Source organism: Bos javanicus, chromosome 19 (genome assembly GCF_032452875.1).
Source record: "Bos javanicus breed banteng chromosome 19, ARS-OSU_banteng_1.0, whole genome shotgun sequence".
Lineage (NCBI taxonomy): Eukaryota > Metazoa > Chordata > Mammalia > Artiodactyla > Bovidae > Bos > Bos javanicus.
In genome coordinates this window covers 57,371,445-57,387,190 of record NC_083886.1, presented here as the reverse complement: position 1 = coordinate 57,387,190, position 15,746 = coordinate 57,371,445, and the positions used below count along the sequence as shown (strand labels likewise).

Genomic DNA, 15,746 nt, shown 5'->3' with positions numbered 1-15,746 from the left:
ATGTGACCGTGGCCAGAACTGGATTTTCTTCACTACAACACGTGGCACATGGGGCTCTTAGTTCCCCAACCAGGGATTGAACCTGTGCGCCCTGCATTGGAACGACTGGATCAGCAGGGAAGCCTTTACCTGAGCAGTGAGATCCGGAGTGGTCTGATGAGAAACCTTTGCCCCTAGGGCTCTGTATACCTCCAGAACAGAGGACACGGCGTGGTAGTGGGTTCTGGGGGCAGGGGCTCACATAAAGGATCAGAGAGAGCTTTCTTTGGAGAGACCGAGCTAGTGTGAAGAAAACCAGCAGGTGAGCTGGGAGACGGAGCCAGGCCGCCTTGCGCTGGGCTGTCCTGAGGGCGGTGTGTGACTCCCTGATGGTCTCCTGCCTGCCTGCCCCCAGTTCCATGAACTGCCCCCTTGTGATAAGGCCTCCCTTTTTTGCTGAAGCTGAAAGTGAGAAAAATCTCTTGGGAGGAGATAGCCTTTTGCGTTTTGGTCTTGAGATTCTCTAGCCACCTCTTGTTTCCTGGGCACCAGGCGGGGTGCTGTGTGCTGGGGCGGCTGGCCAGGCCCGGGGGAGCCGTGGGCAGGGTCCAGGTTTGCAGGTGATGGCTGGCTGGCTGCTGGTTGCTCTCCTTGGCATTGGGGGTGCTGTCACTGCTGGAGGCCATGGAGGAGACACTGAAGCAGGTGGCTGGAGCATCCCGGCTGCTCTGATGAAGGAAGAAGGGATATTCGGAGGTTCAGGGGTCTCAGGAACCCCAAAGTGTCCGCTCGCTCTCTAAGTTCCTTGCAATGCTTCTACCTTTTCTCCTTCCTAAAAAATCCTGAGTGGTGTCAGTAAGGAGAGTGACTCTGGGTCGGGAGCCGCACACTTACTCCTTGTGTTTTCCTTTTTCCTTGCAGGATAACCCAGAAGTAGAAAAACGAGATCCCCAGGAATTAGTTGGTGAGTACCCTGGGGTGGAAGGTGCCAGGGACAGGTCTCTGAGCCTCACCCAGAGCCAGCTGGCTTCCAGCCACGCAGGTGGTTTCTCTCTGCTTCCACCGAGGCAGCAGCTCAGCTGCGAGCCTGTCTCTGGACTCTGACTCTCAGGGCCTTTGGCATTTCCTAAGATGTCTGGGTGAGACACCCAGAGAACAATTCTTTGAAAACCGTATTTATGGTGCGTTTCAGGGAGCTTTGGTCAGTTGCCAGTGTTGTCAAGAGGGACTCGGGCCCCTCCAGCTGGGAGCTTGTTCTCCTTGTGCTGTGCGCCTGGCCTCCGGCCTTGGACCCCCCGAGCCTCTCCACTGGCATATTCACGGGCTCAGGGCGCAAACATGTGGCCTCTGCTGGCATGCTGCTCTGTCCCCGGGAGGGAGCATGCCTCCCAGCCCTGGAGCCTGGGGCCCTTTGTGTAACTGGCCAGGGCGGTTACGGTTCTGGAATGCGGCCCGCGTGTCATCCCAGCCCCGTGTTAGCCCAGCCTCTTCAGCCTTTCAGGAGGTCTCTCGACTCCTTTCATTTCTGCCATGGACTTTGTCAGGGCTCCCCCGAGGCCTGGCCCAGCCTCACGTTGTCGGGGGTTGGCCCTCCCCCTCCGTGGCGAGACTGCCCATCTCTTCCCGCCCACTCAATCCTCACAAAGCGGGGTTCCTGCTCCCCTCGCCCAGGTGGCGCCTTTGCGGCTCACTCGCCCTGCCCGGGTGAGCCCCAGGCTGGAAATGTTGTATCCAGCAGCCCCTCCAACCTGTCCTTTTTCTGGACAGGATGCCTTCACCAGGAATGGCAGGTGGGGACCCATCCTGGTTATCGTGACTGAAAGACCTAAGCATCATTCGTTACGTTTGTCTCCTGAGGGAAAGACTGGGTAGGACCTTGACCACGTGGAGAAGCCCAGATGCTCAGCGGGATTCTGCCCTTCAGCCCCGGGTTTTCTGATGAATGGGGTATGAGTCTTTCCTATTAAAAAAAAAACCCAAATTTTCCTAAAACCAGAGAGCCTGATCTTGGGAAAATGGTGCCATAGGGGCAGTGCAGTTGGCTTCACAGGCAGAGGGAGCAGAGCAAGCTCCCTGGGAAACCCGTGGCCTTCCCCGAGCAGGCGGTCCACGGGGCCGGCCCTGGACTGCAGCCTCAGCCTTGCTGTCACGGCAGGACGGAGTGGGGGCGGAGCCGCCCCCAGGAACGCAGCCAGGCAGCGCTCTCGGCTCCTACTAGCGGCGCTCGCTTGGCAGGAATGTGTGTGGGCTTCAGCCACCTCGGCCCTAAACTCGTCGATAAACAGCTTTGACTTTGCCTCTCCTTGTCACCGTTTGAAAGCAGCTTTGTGAGGGGCAGCTTACATAGAGTGGAACCCCCGCCACAGTCCTGACGAAGATGTCTCTGTGACTGTAGAGTGTCCCCCGTGCCATCCCCTTGCACACGTTTCCTCCGCTGGCCTCAGGCAGGCAGTGATCTCTTTTCTTCACTATAGGTTTGTCTCTTTAGAGTTTCTCATACATCTTCGTCTGGGTAATTCTTTGCTGTGGCGGCCTGGCCTGTGCGTCGTACAGTGTTTTAGCAGCATCCTTGGTCTCTGCCCACCACCAGAGGCCAATAGCAGTCTCCACTCCCTGCCAGATACAACAACGAAAAATGACACTGCTGCTGCTAAGTCGCTTCAGTCGTGTCCGACTCTGTGCGACCCCACAGACGGCAGCCCACCAGGCTCCCCCGTCCCTGGGATTCTCCAGGCAAGAACACTGGAGTGGGTTGCCATTTCCTTCTCCAATGCATGAAAGTGAAAAGTGAAAGTGAAGTCACTCAGTCGTGCCCGACTCTTAGCGACCCCATGGACTGCAGCCCACCAGGCTCCTCCATCCATGGGATTTTCCAGGCAAGAGTACTGGAGTGGGATGCCATTGCCTTCTCCGAAAAATGATTCTGGACATTGCCACATGTCAACTTGGAGGCAAAATTGCCCCTGCCCAAGAACCATTAATACAGATGGATTCCTTGTTTGTTTGTTTTGTCTGGCTTATTCATTTCCCATAATGTTCTTGAGACCCTTCCATGTTTTTGAGCATATCCATAGTTTTTTTTTTTTTTTTTTTGATTGGTAATATTATTTCATTGTGGGGTTACACCACAGTTTCTTGAATCCATTCTCCCATAGAAAACATGGGTGAAACTTGAAGCCTCCTAGTTTGGATTCCTGTTCCCATTTCTCACTGAGGAGGGGGTAGATGACTTGCAGAGTGGCTTCCGCTCATGGCGCCCTGGGTGTCCCCCTTTTGCCTGGGCCCAGCGCCTTCCGTCCTTGCCTCTGGATGGAGGACTCAGGTTGCTCCGCTGGTGTGGACAGCGTTTTCACTTGTGTAGACAGGCCCAGGTTTAGTGGAGCAGAGAAGCTGGCTAAGGGCTCCCCAGCGCTGTAGCTGCTTGACAGGTGAGTGGACACCCAGTCCTCCCCTCCAGGTGCCCCGTGGGCGGTCCTGGAGCAGTGGCCCTGGGGCGGTCATCCACTTGAGTTCTCTGTGTCTCTGGTGAGGCAGAGACACTCCGCTGCCTCCTGCTTCCAGCCCCACAGCACCCACCAGGCGTGCCTTGACTCCTGCCGTTACACACGCCCCGCTGACGAGCCGCGCCTGTGCAGATCCATGCCTGGCAGCTGTGGATACCTGCGCTGCTTTGTGAGGTGGGCGTGCACCCAGGGTGAATCACGCTGACGGCAGCAGGCTTCTCAGAGCCTGAGTACAGTGCCCGCCCAGAACACCCCAGCAGACCCAGAGCAGCCACAGACCTGGGCTGCCCCCGAGGGCCTGGACACACGTCTCGGTGTGTTTCCAGGGAGGTTGATTTGAGGCAGCTGTGGCGGCTCCAGCAGCCCTATGTGTGGGTCTGATGTCTTCTGCTTCAGATGCATTCTGAGACTTAGGAAGGACAGAGTTGCAGGAAGATTGCTCCTGAAATCTGCAAGAGAAACTTGTACCGCGTTTTCTGAATGTGTGCCTTCATTCGCCATTGTTCCAGAGAGGAACACTCTGTTCCCAGCCCAGTCCCAGCCCACGAGCTTGGGAGGACTCTCCCCTCCCTGTCACTCTGTCCGCTTGGGTGGGTGGGTTGCTAATGGCAACAGCGGCACGCCCTGTTTTTCCAAAAGGCTTTCCTGGCAAACGCCAAAGGGCGCTCTTTGTCTCTCTGTCACGTGCACACACACACTCCCCACCCAGGGGAGCCGTCTCCCCCTGCTGTGCACCCAGAGCCTGCCCTGGCCTTCCTGGCTTTTGGTGCTGATGCTTATGAAACGCGAGAGCCAGCACAGCCCAGGCAGTCCCACTCTCAGCCAGCCTCTGCAGCCTGCTTGAGCCTCCAGCTTAGAACGCCTGCCTCTCCCAGGGCTGGGAGGAAGGAGGAAGTTGGGATGAGATCAGGGTGTCACCCTTGCTTCAGGAGGCAGGAGACGGAAGGGGCTGAGCAAAGAGAAGCACACGGCCCCATGGTGGAGCGTGCTCCCAGACCGCACTGGTGTCTCGGTCCACAGCAGGATGACACGCCGACGCCCTGCTCTGGGGCATATCCAGGGAGGCTCCTCCGACAGTGAGAATCGGCACGTGTAGCCTTGCTGGGAGATGGTCCCTGGGCTCGAGCTCCAGCCTCAGTGTGTGCAGGCTCGTTTGGCAGCAGCTGAGAAGTGAAGCTCAAAGCAGAAATCAAAGCACCTTATCTGCTAAGAAAATATTAATCCAGCCCCAGGAGAGAAGGGAAAGGCTCACCCGGCCGTCCACTGGTAGTCTAGGCGGCCATTTAGGGGCTGAGAGAGTCCCGCCAGGGCTGGCACATGTCGGTGCCCAGTGGGTACTTGCTGGGTGTTAGTGGTGCTGGGTTGTCCATTCTTTGCCTTCATCCTGCCCCACCCTGCTCTGCCTGCTGTTTGCTCATTGCATAGTCCTTTTCTTGAGCGAATGCCTTGAAAAGCACAGACAGAATCTTACAACAAGCAGCACATTGTCTGGGTGATCCAGAGCACGACTCTGCAGTTGCCAGGGTGGCTGGAGGCAGCAGGGAGGGGAATGGAGGGAGAGAGAAACGGGTGGGCAAGGGCACATCGCCAAGGGAATTGGCCCTTGGGAGCTGTGGGTCTTCACTTCAGAATCAGGCCTGTTGTTCCCAGGAATGAAGTGGACCGAGTGAGGGTTGATTGATTTACTGCTGAAGGACCCGAAGCTAATAACCAGCAGGTCGTTTTGTATTGAATAGATGTCATTTATGTACAAAGCAGTTTTGAATGCTGAGTCCCGAAGCCCAGGGAACCCTGAGCTTCTGGTGGACCCTGGGTAGCAGAGCCTGAGACAGAAGGACAGCACCAAGCAGCTCTGAGTCCCCAGGATCCTGGGAGGGTGTTTCAGGGGCAGAGCCCGTGGGAGGCAGAGCCTTGTGCGCATGTCTTCCCAGCCCTGAGCTCACAACTTCACATTGGTAGCTTGAAATTGATTGGCCATGACGGGAGAATTTACACCAGAGAAAGGGGCAGATGGCTGCGGGTCATGGGTCTGCCCCTCCCACCTCCCAGCACCACAGTCACCAGCACCCCAGGACACAGTCCTTCCTCTGGGCCTGGCTGTGATATGGCCGCTCGCGCCCTCTGCCTGAACTTCTTTCCCCACTGCACCTACTGGCTCCTTCAGGTCATTTAAGTTCAACTCAGATGCACCCTCAGAGAGCCACTCTGCATGCCCTGTTTTACCATTTTGTAGTGTGTGATCCCTCCTTGAAAACACTTTATGTACCTTTCTTGTCTTGAAGGGTTTTTTATTGTCCATGTCGGGCCCCCACCCTGACCCTCCCGCGCACCCACAGAACTCCTCTGTTCTCTCTGCAGCCTCCTTTTCTGAAAGAGTCCGGAACATGTCACCTGATGAGATCAAGATCCCTCCAGAGCCCCCTGGCCGGTGCTCAAACCACTTACAGGTACGTGCACGCTCAGCTGCTGAGGCCCGTGCAGACTGGGCGGGTGTCTGGCTGGGTCTGACTTTAAGCGGCTTCTGGAAAAGAAACAGCCCAAGTGGGAAGGAGCCTGCAGTCCTGGTGACCTCACTTAGGCCGCTCCCAGGAGCCGGCGCCCTACCCCCGGCTGCCTCTGCAGCCTCAGCTGGGCCCCCACCTGCCCCGGGACACTGCCAGCAGAGCAAACAACATGCCTGTTCTGGGCCTCCTTGAGCCCAGGGAATGTCTCCGAAGGAACTTGGCTAAGAACCTGAGGGGTCATCAGAATGTTCAAGAAACAAGTAGGAATGCAAATGCTGCTGCTAAGTCGCTTCAGTCGTGTCAGACTCTGTGTGACCCCATAGACAGCAGCCCATCAGGCTCCACCGTCCCTGGGATTCTCCAGGCAAGAACACTGGAGTGGGTTGCCATTGCCTTCTCCGCAAATGCACACGCGTGTAAATGCATGCGCTTCAGTCCTCGTTTTCCTAAAATGGCGGTTCACTGGCTTCCTGTCTGATGATCCCTGACTTGCGGAGATGGAGTGTGGAGTGCGCTCACCTCGGGAGCAGGCCCTCAGGGAACAGCTGGCCTTACTCCTCCCTGTCAGCCTCAGTGGCGGTTTCTCCTTGTCCCTCTGCGTGTTCCCCTTTGAAGGGGACCTTGTGACAGTAGGGCAGACACCCACGGCTGCCCCCGAGCGGGGCCTCTGGCTACGCCGCTAGCGCTCGCACACGCTGACGGACGGATGACTGATGGGGCTGGGGCTGGGCATGCGGCGACCTGGGTGGGTGCCGAGCAGGGCTGGGCTGCCGCACACAGTCCCTTCTCTTCCTGGAAACCCCTTCCCTTGGCTGAGTCGTCTCCCCACCACCACCACATACCACCCCACCCCCGGCCCCGTGCCACTCACGCTCCAGGCAACAAGCCGCAGCCTAAGGACAGTCCAGCAGTCACCAGGCAGAGATAGCCAGCCCCAGCCTTGAATATCAAAATGTTTCTCCTTTTTAGATCCTGCTAGTGGCAGAAACCATGACACTGAGCAAAGGTTTTAGTTCCCCTGAGATAGGAGAACCCACCTGACGGCCGAGGGCGCACAGAGAACTCATCTGTAAGATACAGCAGTGCCCCCACCTGCCGAGCCTTCCGGGAAGGCCTGCCTCCATCACCTGCAGAGCGAGGACACAGAGGCATGCGCTCGGCTTCTCTCTGCCTGGCAAACATGTTACAGACCTCTGTCTCCAGCTCAGTGCTTCCCCTGGGCAGTCTTGACTCCTGACAGGAGTGGGTCTCCTTTCCTGACGTTCCAGAGGACCTCGCTCAGGCCCTGCCCCCCCGCCCACCTCCTCTTGCAGGTGAAGAGCACCCCAAGTGGTTTCCTCCTGGACAGTCTGTGTTTAGCTGCCACTAGTTGGGGAGGCTGCCGAGAGACCCTGCCCTGGGCCAGCGCCAGTCTCGCTGGGTAAGCCTGCTCCTCCTCCGAGGTGGCCCGGCCCTGAGGCTTGGGTTCCTGGGGCCTCTTCAACTCCCCGGGCAGCCCTGACGCCATCTGTTGCTGGTATCATCTCTGTGGGCCTCAGGACACCTGTGACACTGGCCTGGACCCTGCCAGGTGGTTCTCTGGTTTTCCATTGAGCCAGAGAACAGAGCTTGAGGGGAGACTGGATGAGAAACTGGCTCTTGACCCCCAGCAGTGCCTCTTGGTAAAGTGACAAGGACTGGCCAGCTGTGAGCCTCCCCTCAGAGGACACTGGGGAGGCTTGTGACACCTCTCCTGCCTTCCCAGGTCTCCTGCTGGGTCTTAACCCCATGTTAAAATTAAAATCCAGCATTCAGCCCCCACCTGTCAACACTAACTCTTGAAGCTCCTCTTCAGATGATTCAGTAGCTGATCCCCAAGTGGGGTTTGTTCACTGTCTTCTCCATGGCTTCTCTAGCTCCAGCTTCTTATTCCTCCCGCTGCTGACCACCCAGAGGGGATCAGGAGAAAGCACAGCGAAAGCAGACTGGTCTCTGTCTGTCTCGTCTGCACTGGGTGGAGGAAGACCGTCTGGCCGGAGCAGGGCTTCACGTGGCTCCCCCAGGTCCTCGTGTCCACAGCACATGACCACAGGCTGGGATCGTGAGGGGTTCCGTCACCATCGTCTTTTTGTCCCCCTTCTGTAGGACAAGATCCAGAAGCTGTATGAGCGGAAGATAAAGGAGGGGATGGACATGAACTACATTATCCAGAGGAAGAAGGAATTTCGGAATCCCAGGTGAGTTTTCTGTGAGCCAGCAGGGGGACGGTGGGAGGGGTGATGTTGGACTGGGGACAGGAATGCCCCCAGAGAGGTGCAGGGAGAGGCCCTGCTCAGATCCCAGCTGAGCCCAAAGGGACTGTCACCCGGACTGCGTTAACCTCGCTGAGGCTTCGTCTGCCGTTGAAGAGCCAGGCAGCAGGTTCGGAGGGGAAGCCGCGAGACGTGGGCTGGTGGTTCTGCCTGGGCTCTCATTCCCTCCTCCTGGAGTGCGTGATCTGAGGCCTTAGTGTCCTCAGCTGTGCGAGGAGGGGATTGTCTAGATGGTCACCCCAGGTCCTCCTACCTCTAGAAAGTTGTTGACTCTGTATGCAGGTTTGACAAACAGACCTGTGTCTCGGTCTCACTCTGTCCAGTGTTCAAGCAAGTGACACACCCAGGAAAGAGCCTCATGTGCCGATTGGCGAGAGCTGCCCTTGCCCCTGTGGGCCTAAATGGGGAGGCCCCAACCCAGCCCCACAGGCTGAAGGTCTGATGTCCAGTTGAAACCTCATCTTGACACCATACTCGCTCTGGCCACTGGCCCCAGTCCCTCTCTGTGGAAGGTTGGAAGGCCAGAAGTGACTTTTAATGTCAAGTCAGTGGACATTTGCCCTCCTGTTTGGAAACTTGTTTAGAATAGTTCAACTGGGCTAAAGACTTGGTCTGCACGCAAGTGCTAAATGGCTCTGACCTCCTGGAATCCGGTGCTACGCAGGGCCTCGGGCTCAGGCCCGCTCAGCACCCTGTGGTCTTCTTTTTTCAGCATCTATGAGAAGCTCATCCAGTTCTGTGCGATTGACGAACTCGGCACCAACTATCCAAAGGTATGTGCCACCTGCAGAGGCGGCGGGTGAGGGAGGGGACCCAGGGCCCTGCGCCCTCTCCACTGGCTTCAACCTGGAGCCACTGAAAGGTCCGTGTGGCATGCTGCCAGCAGAGGAGAGCTGTCCCCCTCTCCCTTGTTTGAGCCCGGGGCCTCTGCTGGTTGGACTCGCCGTGCCGCGTAGATCAGCCATCCACAGTGCTTTTCTGCCCTCACTTTCCTAAGAAGGGTTGGCTGGAGACGGGATAGCATCTGAGCCTCCCTGCCCTTGAAGGCCAGAGACTCCAGGCCAGGAAGATCCATGGAAAGACTTGGGGAGAAGCATGTGGTTTCTGAGTCATTTCCATTTATTGGCCCTTTCTGCAACTTTGACAGAGAAGGCAATGGCACCCCACTCCGGTACTCTTGCCTGGAAAATCCCGTGGACGGAGGAGCCTGGTGGGTTGCAGTCCATGGGGTCACTAGGAGTCGGACACGACTGAGCGACTTCACTTTCACTTTTCACTTTCATGCATTGGAGGAGGAAATGGCAACCCACTCCAGTGTTCTTGCCTGGAGAATCCCAGGGACGGGGAGCCTGGTGGGCTGCCGTCTCTGGGGTCGCACAGTTGGACACGACAAGCGAGTTAGCAGCAGCAGCAGCAACTTTGAACTTTTCTTTTTCAGGATATGTTTGACCCCCACGGCTGGTCTGAAGACTCCTACTATGAGGCATTAGGTGGGTAGCCGTTCATCTGCCTACTCACCCATCCATCTGTCCCTCCAGTCATTAGGCAACACAGGTTTCAGGGTCTCCTCCGTGTTCGGCCATGTCTGAGGAGCTGACTATGCAGCCTTGAACCATCCAGACCCCCATCCCTGACTTAAGAAGCTTACAACACAGCGAAGAAGACAGGATCAAAGGAGTGATTCCAGCAATAACGAGTGGAGTGATGAAGATGCAGGCTGGGCCACCTAACCAGGGGCCAGGGGAGGGTGGGCAGCCTTGTGGCGGACACTGTCCGAACAAGGTCTGAAGGTGCACAGAGGCTGGCCCAGCAGGTGTGGGCGGGTCCCAGGCAGGGGGCCGGCTGGGAGAACTGGGAGGAGTTTCAAGGGGCCCGCTCCCTCGGGTGCCAGGTCCCAAAGCAGCGGCCTGTGGACCACCAGAGCTGGCCCGTGGTGTGTGGTGTTGGCCCCTATAAGTTCTGTCTTGCTTTAATTTGAATTTAGTGCTAGTGTTTTATCTAAAAATCCAGAGACTTCTCTGGTGGTCAAGTGCTTAAGACTCCGTACCTCCACTCTAGGGGGCTCAAGTTTGATTCCCTGGTCAAGGTACTAAGATCCCACGTGCTGTGCAGCCAGGCCAGAAAAGAAACAGTGCAAATCTAAGATCCCGGTTGCTGAGGAGGTGGTTACCCTAGGCCAGCATTCCCCCGTGGCTGGAGCCCAGGAGCAGCTCACCCCTCCAGACGGTGCGCAGCCCCAGCGTCGGGGCCTTTGGACTGTGAGGCCCAGCTTCGTGCTGGCTGAGGGCTGGCTCGTGACTGCCCATCACAAAGCGATGCTGCAAGCAGGAGCCCCGGGAGAGCGGCAGGCAGCCGTCTGGGCTGCTTTGGCCCAAATTACCTTCTTGTTTAATCCGCTGCTTTGTGACTACCTGTCCTGTCTTCATAGCCAAAGCCCAGAAGATTGAAATGGACAAGTTGGAAAAGGCCAAAAAGGAGCGAACCAAAGTAAGTGATGGGTGGACGTCCTGATGAAGGGGGCAGCTGTCTGAGGCGCATGGGTCCTGCAGGCTGAGCCAGGGGGCTTCCCTTACCCCCACCCCCCACCGCTGGTTCATCACCCGGCGACACTGTGAGCAGCCTTAGATGTGCTGGATTTTAAGCCTCCATGACTCAGCTTGAAGACGCTTCCCAGGCTGCTTCCACTTGGTTTCTCGGGACTTAATGTTGGCTGCATTATGTCCCCTCCCCCGACACACACCCTTATAGCTGCCGAGCCCTGGGGGCTTTCTCCCTTTGGGCCCATCGGCAGTCTCCTCAGCCTAAACGGAGGAAGGCGCTCTGGTCTGTGCCTGGTCTGTGCCGTTCTTGGCTTCCAGCACTGGCCTCTGCAGCCCGCCTGAGTGCTTCCGTGTGCCTCCCGTGGCCAGGTGACCCCTCACGTCAGGACCCTGAGCGTGCTGCTTGCCTCTGGTCTCGGTCCTTCAGGGGACCGAAACTTGGCCGTGAGAAACAAGTCCTCTGGGCTGTGCCCTTTCTGACCGGAGTCTCAGAGAGAGAACACAGCCGCAGGACGCCCGCCCTTCCACCTGTGGTTTAGCCTGGTCCTCCTCCCGCAGCACATGTGGACTCCAGGACGTGTGTCCCCTGCCCCCCTCCCTGGGGCCACAGGGTTGATCTCTCTGGGAGCTGGTGCTAGGGCGATCAGGGGTCCTCATTCTTAACCCTTGATTGAATTTGCCAACTCTCTCTCCTTCCCCCTTTCCAAACCCCAGGCTTGTTGCAGGGACGTGTCTGCAGCACCTGGGGGCCGGAGCTGTCCTTCCCCTGTGCGCATGGGCACCGCCTCCCCCGAGGTGTGAGGGCGGGGCCTGGGCGGGCAGGGGTGCCCCAGCAGCGCAGAGATGGCCATGGCGGGAGGGGCCCGGTGTCTGCGGGAAGCTCTCTTCCGAGGATTAACCGTCCTCTCCAGGCGCCTCTCCAACGCTTCCCCTGCTGGACAGTCACAGCTGGTTCTCAGTGCTTCCCTCGTGCAGTGCCAAATTGCCTCCTGTGCCCCAGGAGCAGACAGCTGGCAAAAAGATGTGGATGCGCACTGTGCGCAGGTCCTGACTAACGGCCGTCCCTCTCACCCCCAGATTGAGTTTGTGACGGGCACCAAGAAGGGCACCACGACCAACGCCACGGCCACCACCACCACCACGGCCAGCACAGCCGTCGCAGGTACAGCGGCTCCGCTCCCCGCCTCCCCCGCAGACGCAGCCAGGCCCTTCCCGCCTTATCTGCGGGAGCAGGGTGGTGGCGCTCTGGGCCTGGGGTGGGTCCCGGCTCCCCGGCTGCCCTCGGCTTCCTGGGGCTGTCCCTGCCGTTTGTGCTCCCTGGTCTCAGACCACTGGCCTGGGTGGGCCCTGACTTCTCTCTGGCCTCGTCCCCAGATGCCCAGAAGAGAAAGAGCAAGTGGGACTCAGCCATCCCGGTGACGACCATAGCCCAGCCCACCATCCTCACCACCACGGCCACCCTGCCAGCTGTTGTCACCGTGACCACCAGCGCCAGCGGCTCCAAGACCACCGTTATCTCTGCCGTGGGCACCATCGTGAAGAAGGCCAAGCAGTGACGCGAGGGACCCCAGGGACCGGCTTAGGGTGGCTCGGACAGTCTCCCCTCAATGGAGGGGAGGAGCCACTCTGGGACCTGACGAGACCGCGGCCTCTGGGAGGTTCCACATTGTACATTTCAGGACTGGGACCCGTTCCTCTCCCTCCTCCCTGCGAGGAACTCCGGGTGGCATTTGGCCTGGAAGAGACGGGGCTGCAGAGGAGCGGGGCTCTGGACGGCGTCCCCGCCACGGGGTCTGCGCCCGATTAAAAGTGCCGCGTCCTCACGTCTCAGCATCTTGGATGCCCTGGTCTCTTCACAGTCTGTTTTCAGGCAAATGTGAAAACTCAAGTGTCCTCTCGTCTTCTCGGTTGGATCCTCACCTCGGGGTTGACAGTGGGGTGACCGCAGCCTGCAGCCGGCTCAGAGGGGGTGGCCCGAGAAGTCACCTCGGTCATTCCCAGTGAACGTCTCTTGGCACAGGCAGGCAGGGGTAGAGGGGGGAAGGCCCGGGCTCCCGCTGCCCTGGTCCTGGAGCTCTGAACCCCACCAGCTGTCAGGAGCCCAGCCTGTCCTCCCCTGGGCGCAATTGAGCCCTCCTCCAACCACCTCTTGGACACACCCTGGCCTTTGAAGTCTCACCAGTCACCAGAAGGGCGGGAGCTGACCCCTGACCCTCGCAGGGAGGGGGCAGGTTGCAGTGGGGAGATGAGTCACCTCCTGGCCTGGCTGGGCAGCCATTCATTGTTTACGTTAAGTCCAGCTCCTGGGAGGATCTGCCACCCCACCCTTCCTGTGCCTGTTATCTCTGCCCCACAGCAGCCCTCGGGCAGCGCCAGTGGCCGCTGGGCTCCTCTGGGGCCAGAACAGATTTCCCAGCAGCTGCCAGGCCTGGAGTCCCGGGTCTGGAGGGAAAGAGTGCTTTTCCTGCTCTCAGGCAGCTCTCTCCCCACCAGCGGAAGGGCGGAGCGTCAGAGAAGGAAGCGAGGCTGTGAAGAGCTGACCTGCTTCCCCAGAGTGGGCAGGGGTTCAGAAAAGTGGTCCCCAGGAGGCACCGGATGCTGGTGCATGACTGGGGGAGTGTGACGACCCAGCCCTGCGGCCCCCAGAGTAGAGATGGAGCCACCCCTGCCCCCTCCCCACAAACACATCCCCAGCTGCAGAAGAGGGCATGTCTCCCTGTTCTTTGAGGAACTTCGCAGCCCTCAGACATAGAGAGAGAGAGGGCTTCCCGCCTGCAGCCTCCGCCAGGGCCCCAGGGAGCTCGTGGCGGCAGCTGGGACCTCGGAGTCAGCACCTCTGCTCTGGAGCCCAGGTTAAAACAAATTGTGTTTGAGTCATGTGTGTCTCAGGCCTTTTGCTCTGTAAGTCTTCTCTGTCAAATCATGGTAATAAAGCTTTTTGAGCTGGTTGTGAGGAACCTACGAGATGATTTATGCATCGCTGTTGTTGCTCAGTCATGTCTGACTCTGCAACCCCACAGACTGTAGCCCACCAGGCCCCTCTGTCCATGGGGTTTCTCAGACAAGAATACTGGAGTGGGTTGCCATTGTGTTCTCCAGGGGATCTTCGCAACCCAGGGATTGAACTTGTGTCTCCTGCATTATCAGGCACTAGTGGCTAACTTACCGCTGAGCCACCAGGGATACGTTTATAGAGTACTCTATCCAGGCTTGTTGTTGGTCAGTCCAGCTCCTCCTTGTTTTAGACCAAGGAGGGAAGCACCCTCTAGAGATGATAAAATCAGCCTGGATCATGGCCTTCGACTGTCCTCCAGGCCCTCCCAGACGTGCCACCAAGCCATCCGATCAGTAATGGCTATTCCCCCTCGGGGCCCCAGTCACAAGGGCCCTGGGGAGAGAAGTCTGGGAGTTGGACAGCCCGGAGTTAGAGCTGTTCCACTTACTAGCCTGGTGAGTGGGTGAAGGTCTTTAGTCCTGCTGAATTTCGGTTAACTCTCCTGTGAATCGGGTCTAGTGCCTGCCCACTGTAGTCCCATTGAGCCACAGGGGCAGGTTCTCGGCCTTCTCTGAAGACTGGGTGTCCCAGAGTGCCCTGTCCTTGCTCACAGCCTGTCCAAGCTGAACTCTACTCCCGCCCACCCACACAGCCCCACCCTCTCCCCAAGGTCCCCATCTTGGGTGATGACATCAGGATTACCCTGGGCTCGCCACTGCACCCTGGACCCCCATGCTCTCCCCTCACCCTGTGGGTCACTTCAGGAACCCCTCCCCATCATTGTCACTGCTGCCCCGGCCCCCAGTTGCTCTCGCCTCATCTGCTGACTCGAACTCTTCCATCCAAGCTCCAGTCTGGCCAGCATCTTCCTGCCCCCCAGCTCTTACCTAGTCACATGGTCTCCCACTGACCACAGGAGAACCCACATCAGCCAGGCAGGCAAGGCCACCAGCATTCTCATCACTCCTCCAGCCTTTCCCCTCCTCCCCACCCCCCACACCCCCATGCTTGGCTCCTCCCAACTTTCTCACTCCCAACCTCAGCACTGACACTTGGAAGATTTTCTTAATTGCAGGTCAGTTCAGTTCAGTTGCTCAGTCCTGTCCGACTCTTTGCGACCCCATGAATCGCAGCACGCCAGGCCTCCGTGTCCATCACCAACTCCTGGAGTTCACCCAGACTCAAGTCCATCGAGTCAGTGATGCCATCCAGCCATCTCATCCTCTGTCGTCCCCTTCTCCTCCTGCCCCCAATCCCTCCCAGCATCAGAGTCTTTTCCAATGAGTCAACTCTTCACATGAGGTGGCCAAAGTACTGGAGTTTCAGCTTTAGCATCATTCCTTCCAAAGAAATCCCAGGGCTGATCTCCAGAATGGACTGGTTGGATCTCCTTGCAGTCCAAGGGACTCTCAAGAGTCTTCTCCAACACCACAGTTCAAAAGCATCAATTCTTCGCCACTCAGCCTTCTTCGCAGTCCAACTCTCACATCCATACGTGACCACAGGAAAAACCATAGCCTTGACTAGACGAACCTTTGTTGATAAAGTAATGTCTCTGCTTTTGGCTATGCTATCTAGGTTGGTCATAACTTTCCTTCCAAGGAGTAAGCGTCTTTTAATTTCATGGCTGCAGTCACCATCTGCAGTGATTTTGGAGCCCAAAAAAATAAAGTCTGACACTGTTTCCACTGTTTCCCCATCTATTTCCCATGAAGTGATGGGACCGGATGCCATGATCTTCGTTTTCTGAATGTTGAGCTTTAAGCCAACTTTTTCACTCTCCACTTTCACTTTCATCAAGAGGCTTTTGAGTTCCTCTTCACTTTCTGCCATAAGGGTGGTGTCATCTGCATATCTGAGGTTATTGATATTTCTCCCGGCAATCTTGATTCCAGCTTGTGCTTCTTCCAGTCCAGCGTTTCTCATGCAGGTCA

The 15,746-nt window shown here is 57.7% G+C and overlaps 1 protein-coding gene across 4 annotated transcripts in view; it reads left to right on the top strand.

Moving 5' to 3' along the window:
* Window positions 1-13,774, top strand: part of SAP30BP (SAP30 binding protein) — a 33,769-nt gene extending 19,995 nt beyond the window's left edge. For 2 of the 4 annotated variants that reach the window (XM_061392823.1, XM_061392822.1), the window contains 9 exons: window positions 901-943; window positions 5,841-5,929; window positions 8,111-8,202; window positions 8,990-9,050; window positions 9,716-9,767; window positions 10,706-10,764; window positions 11,532-11,612; window positions 11,895-11,979; window positions 12,192-13,774. In XM_061392823.1, the coding sequence (XP_061248807.1) occupies window positions 901-943; window positions 5,841-5,929; window positions 8,111-8,202; window positions 8,990-9,050; window positions 9,716-9,767; window positions 10,706-10,764; window positions 11,532-11,612; window positions 11,895-11,979; window positions 12,192-12,373 (744 nt within the window). In that variant the 3' untranslated portion in view covers window positions 12,374-13,774. The remainder of the gene's footprint in view (window positions 1-900; window positions 944-5,840; window positions 5,930-8,110; window positions 8,203-8,989; window positions 9,051-9,715; window positions 9,768-10,705; window positions 10,765-11,531; window positions 11,613-11,894; window positions 11,980-12,191) is intronic. The other 2 variants (XM_061392824.1, XM_061392825.1) reach the window with 1 other exon arrangement.
* Window positions 13,775-15,746: the final 1,972 nt, after the last annotated feature.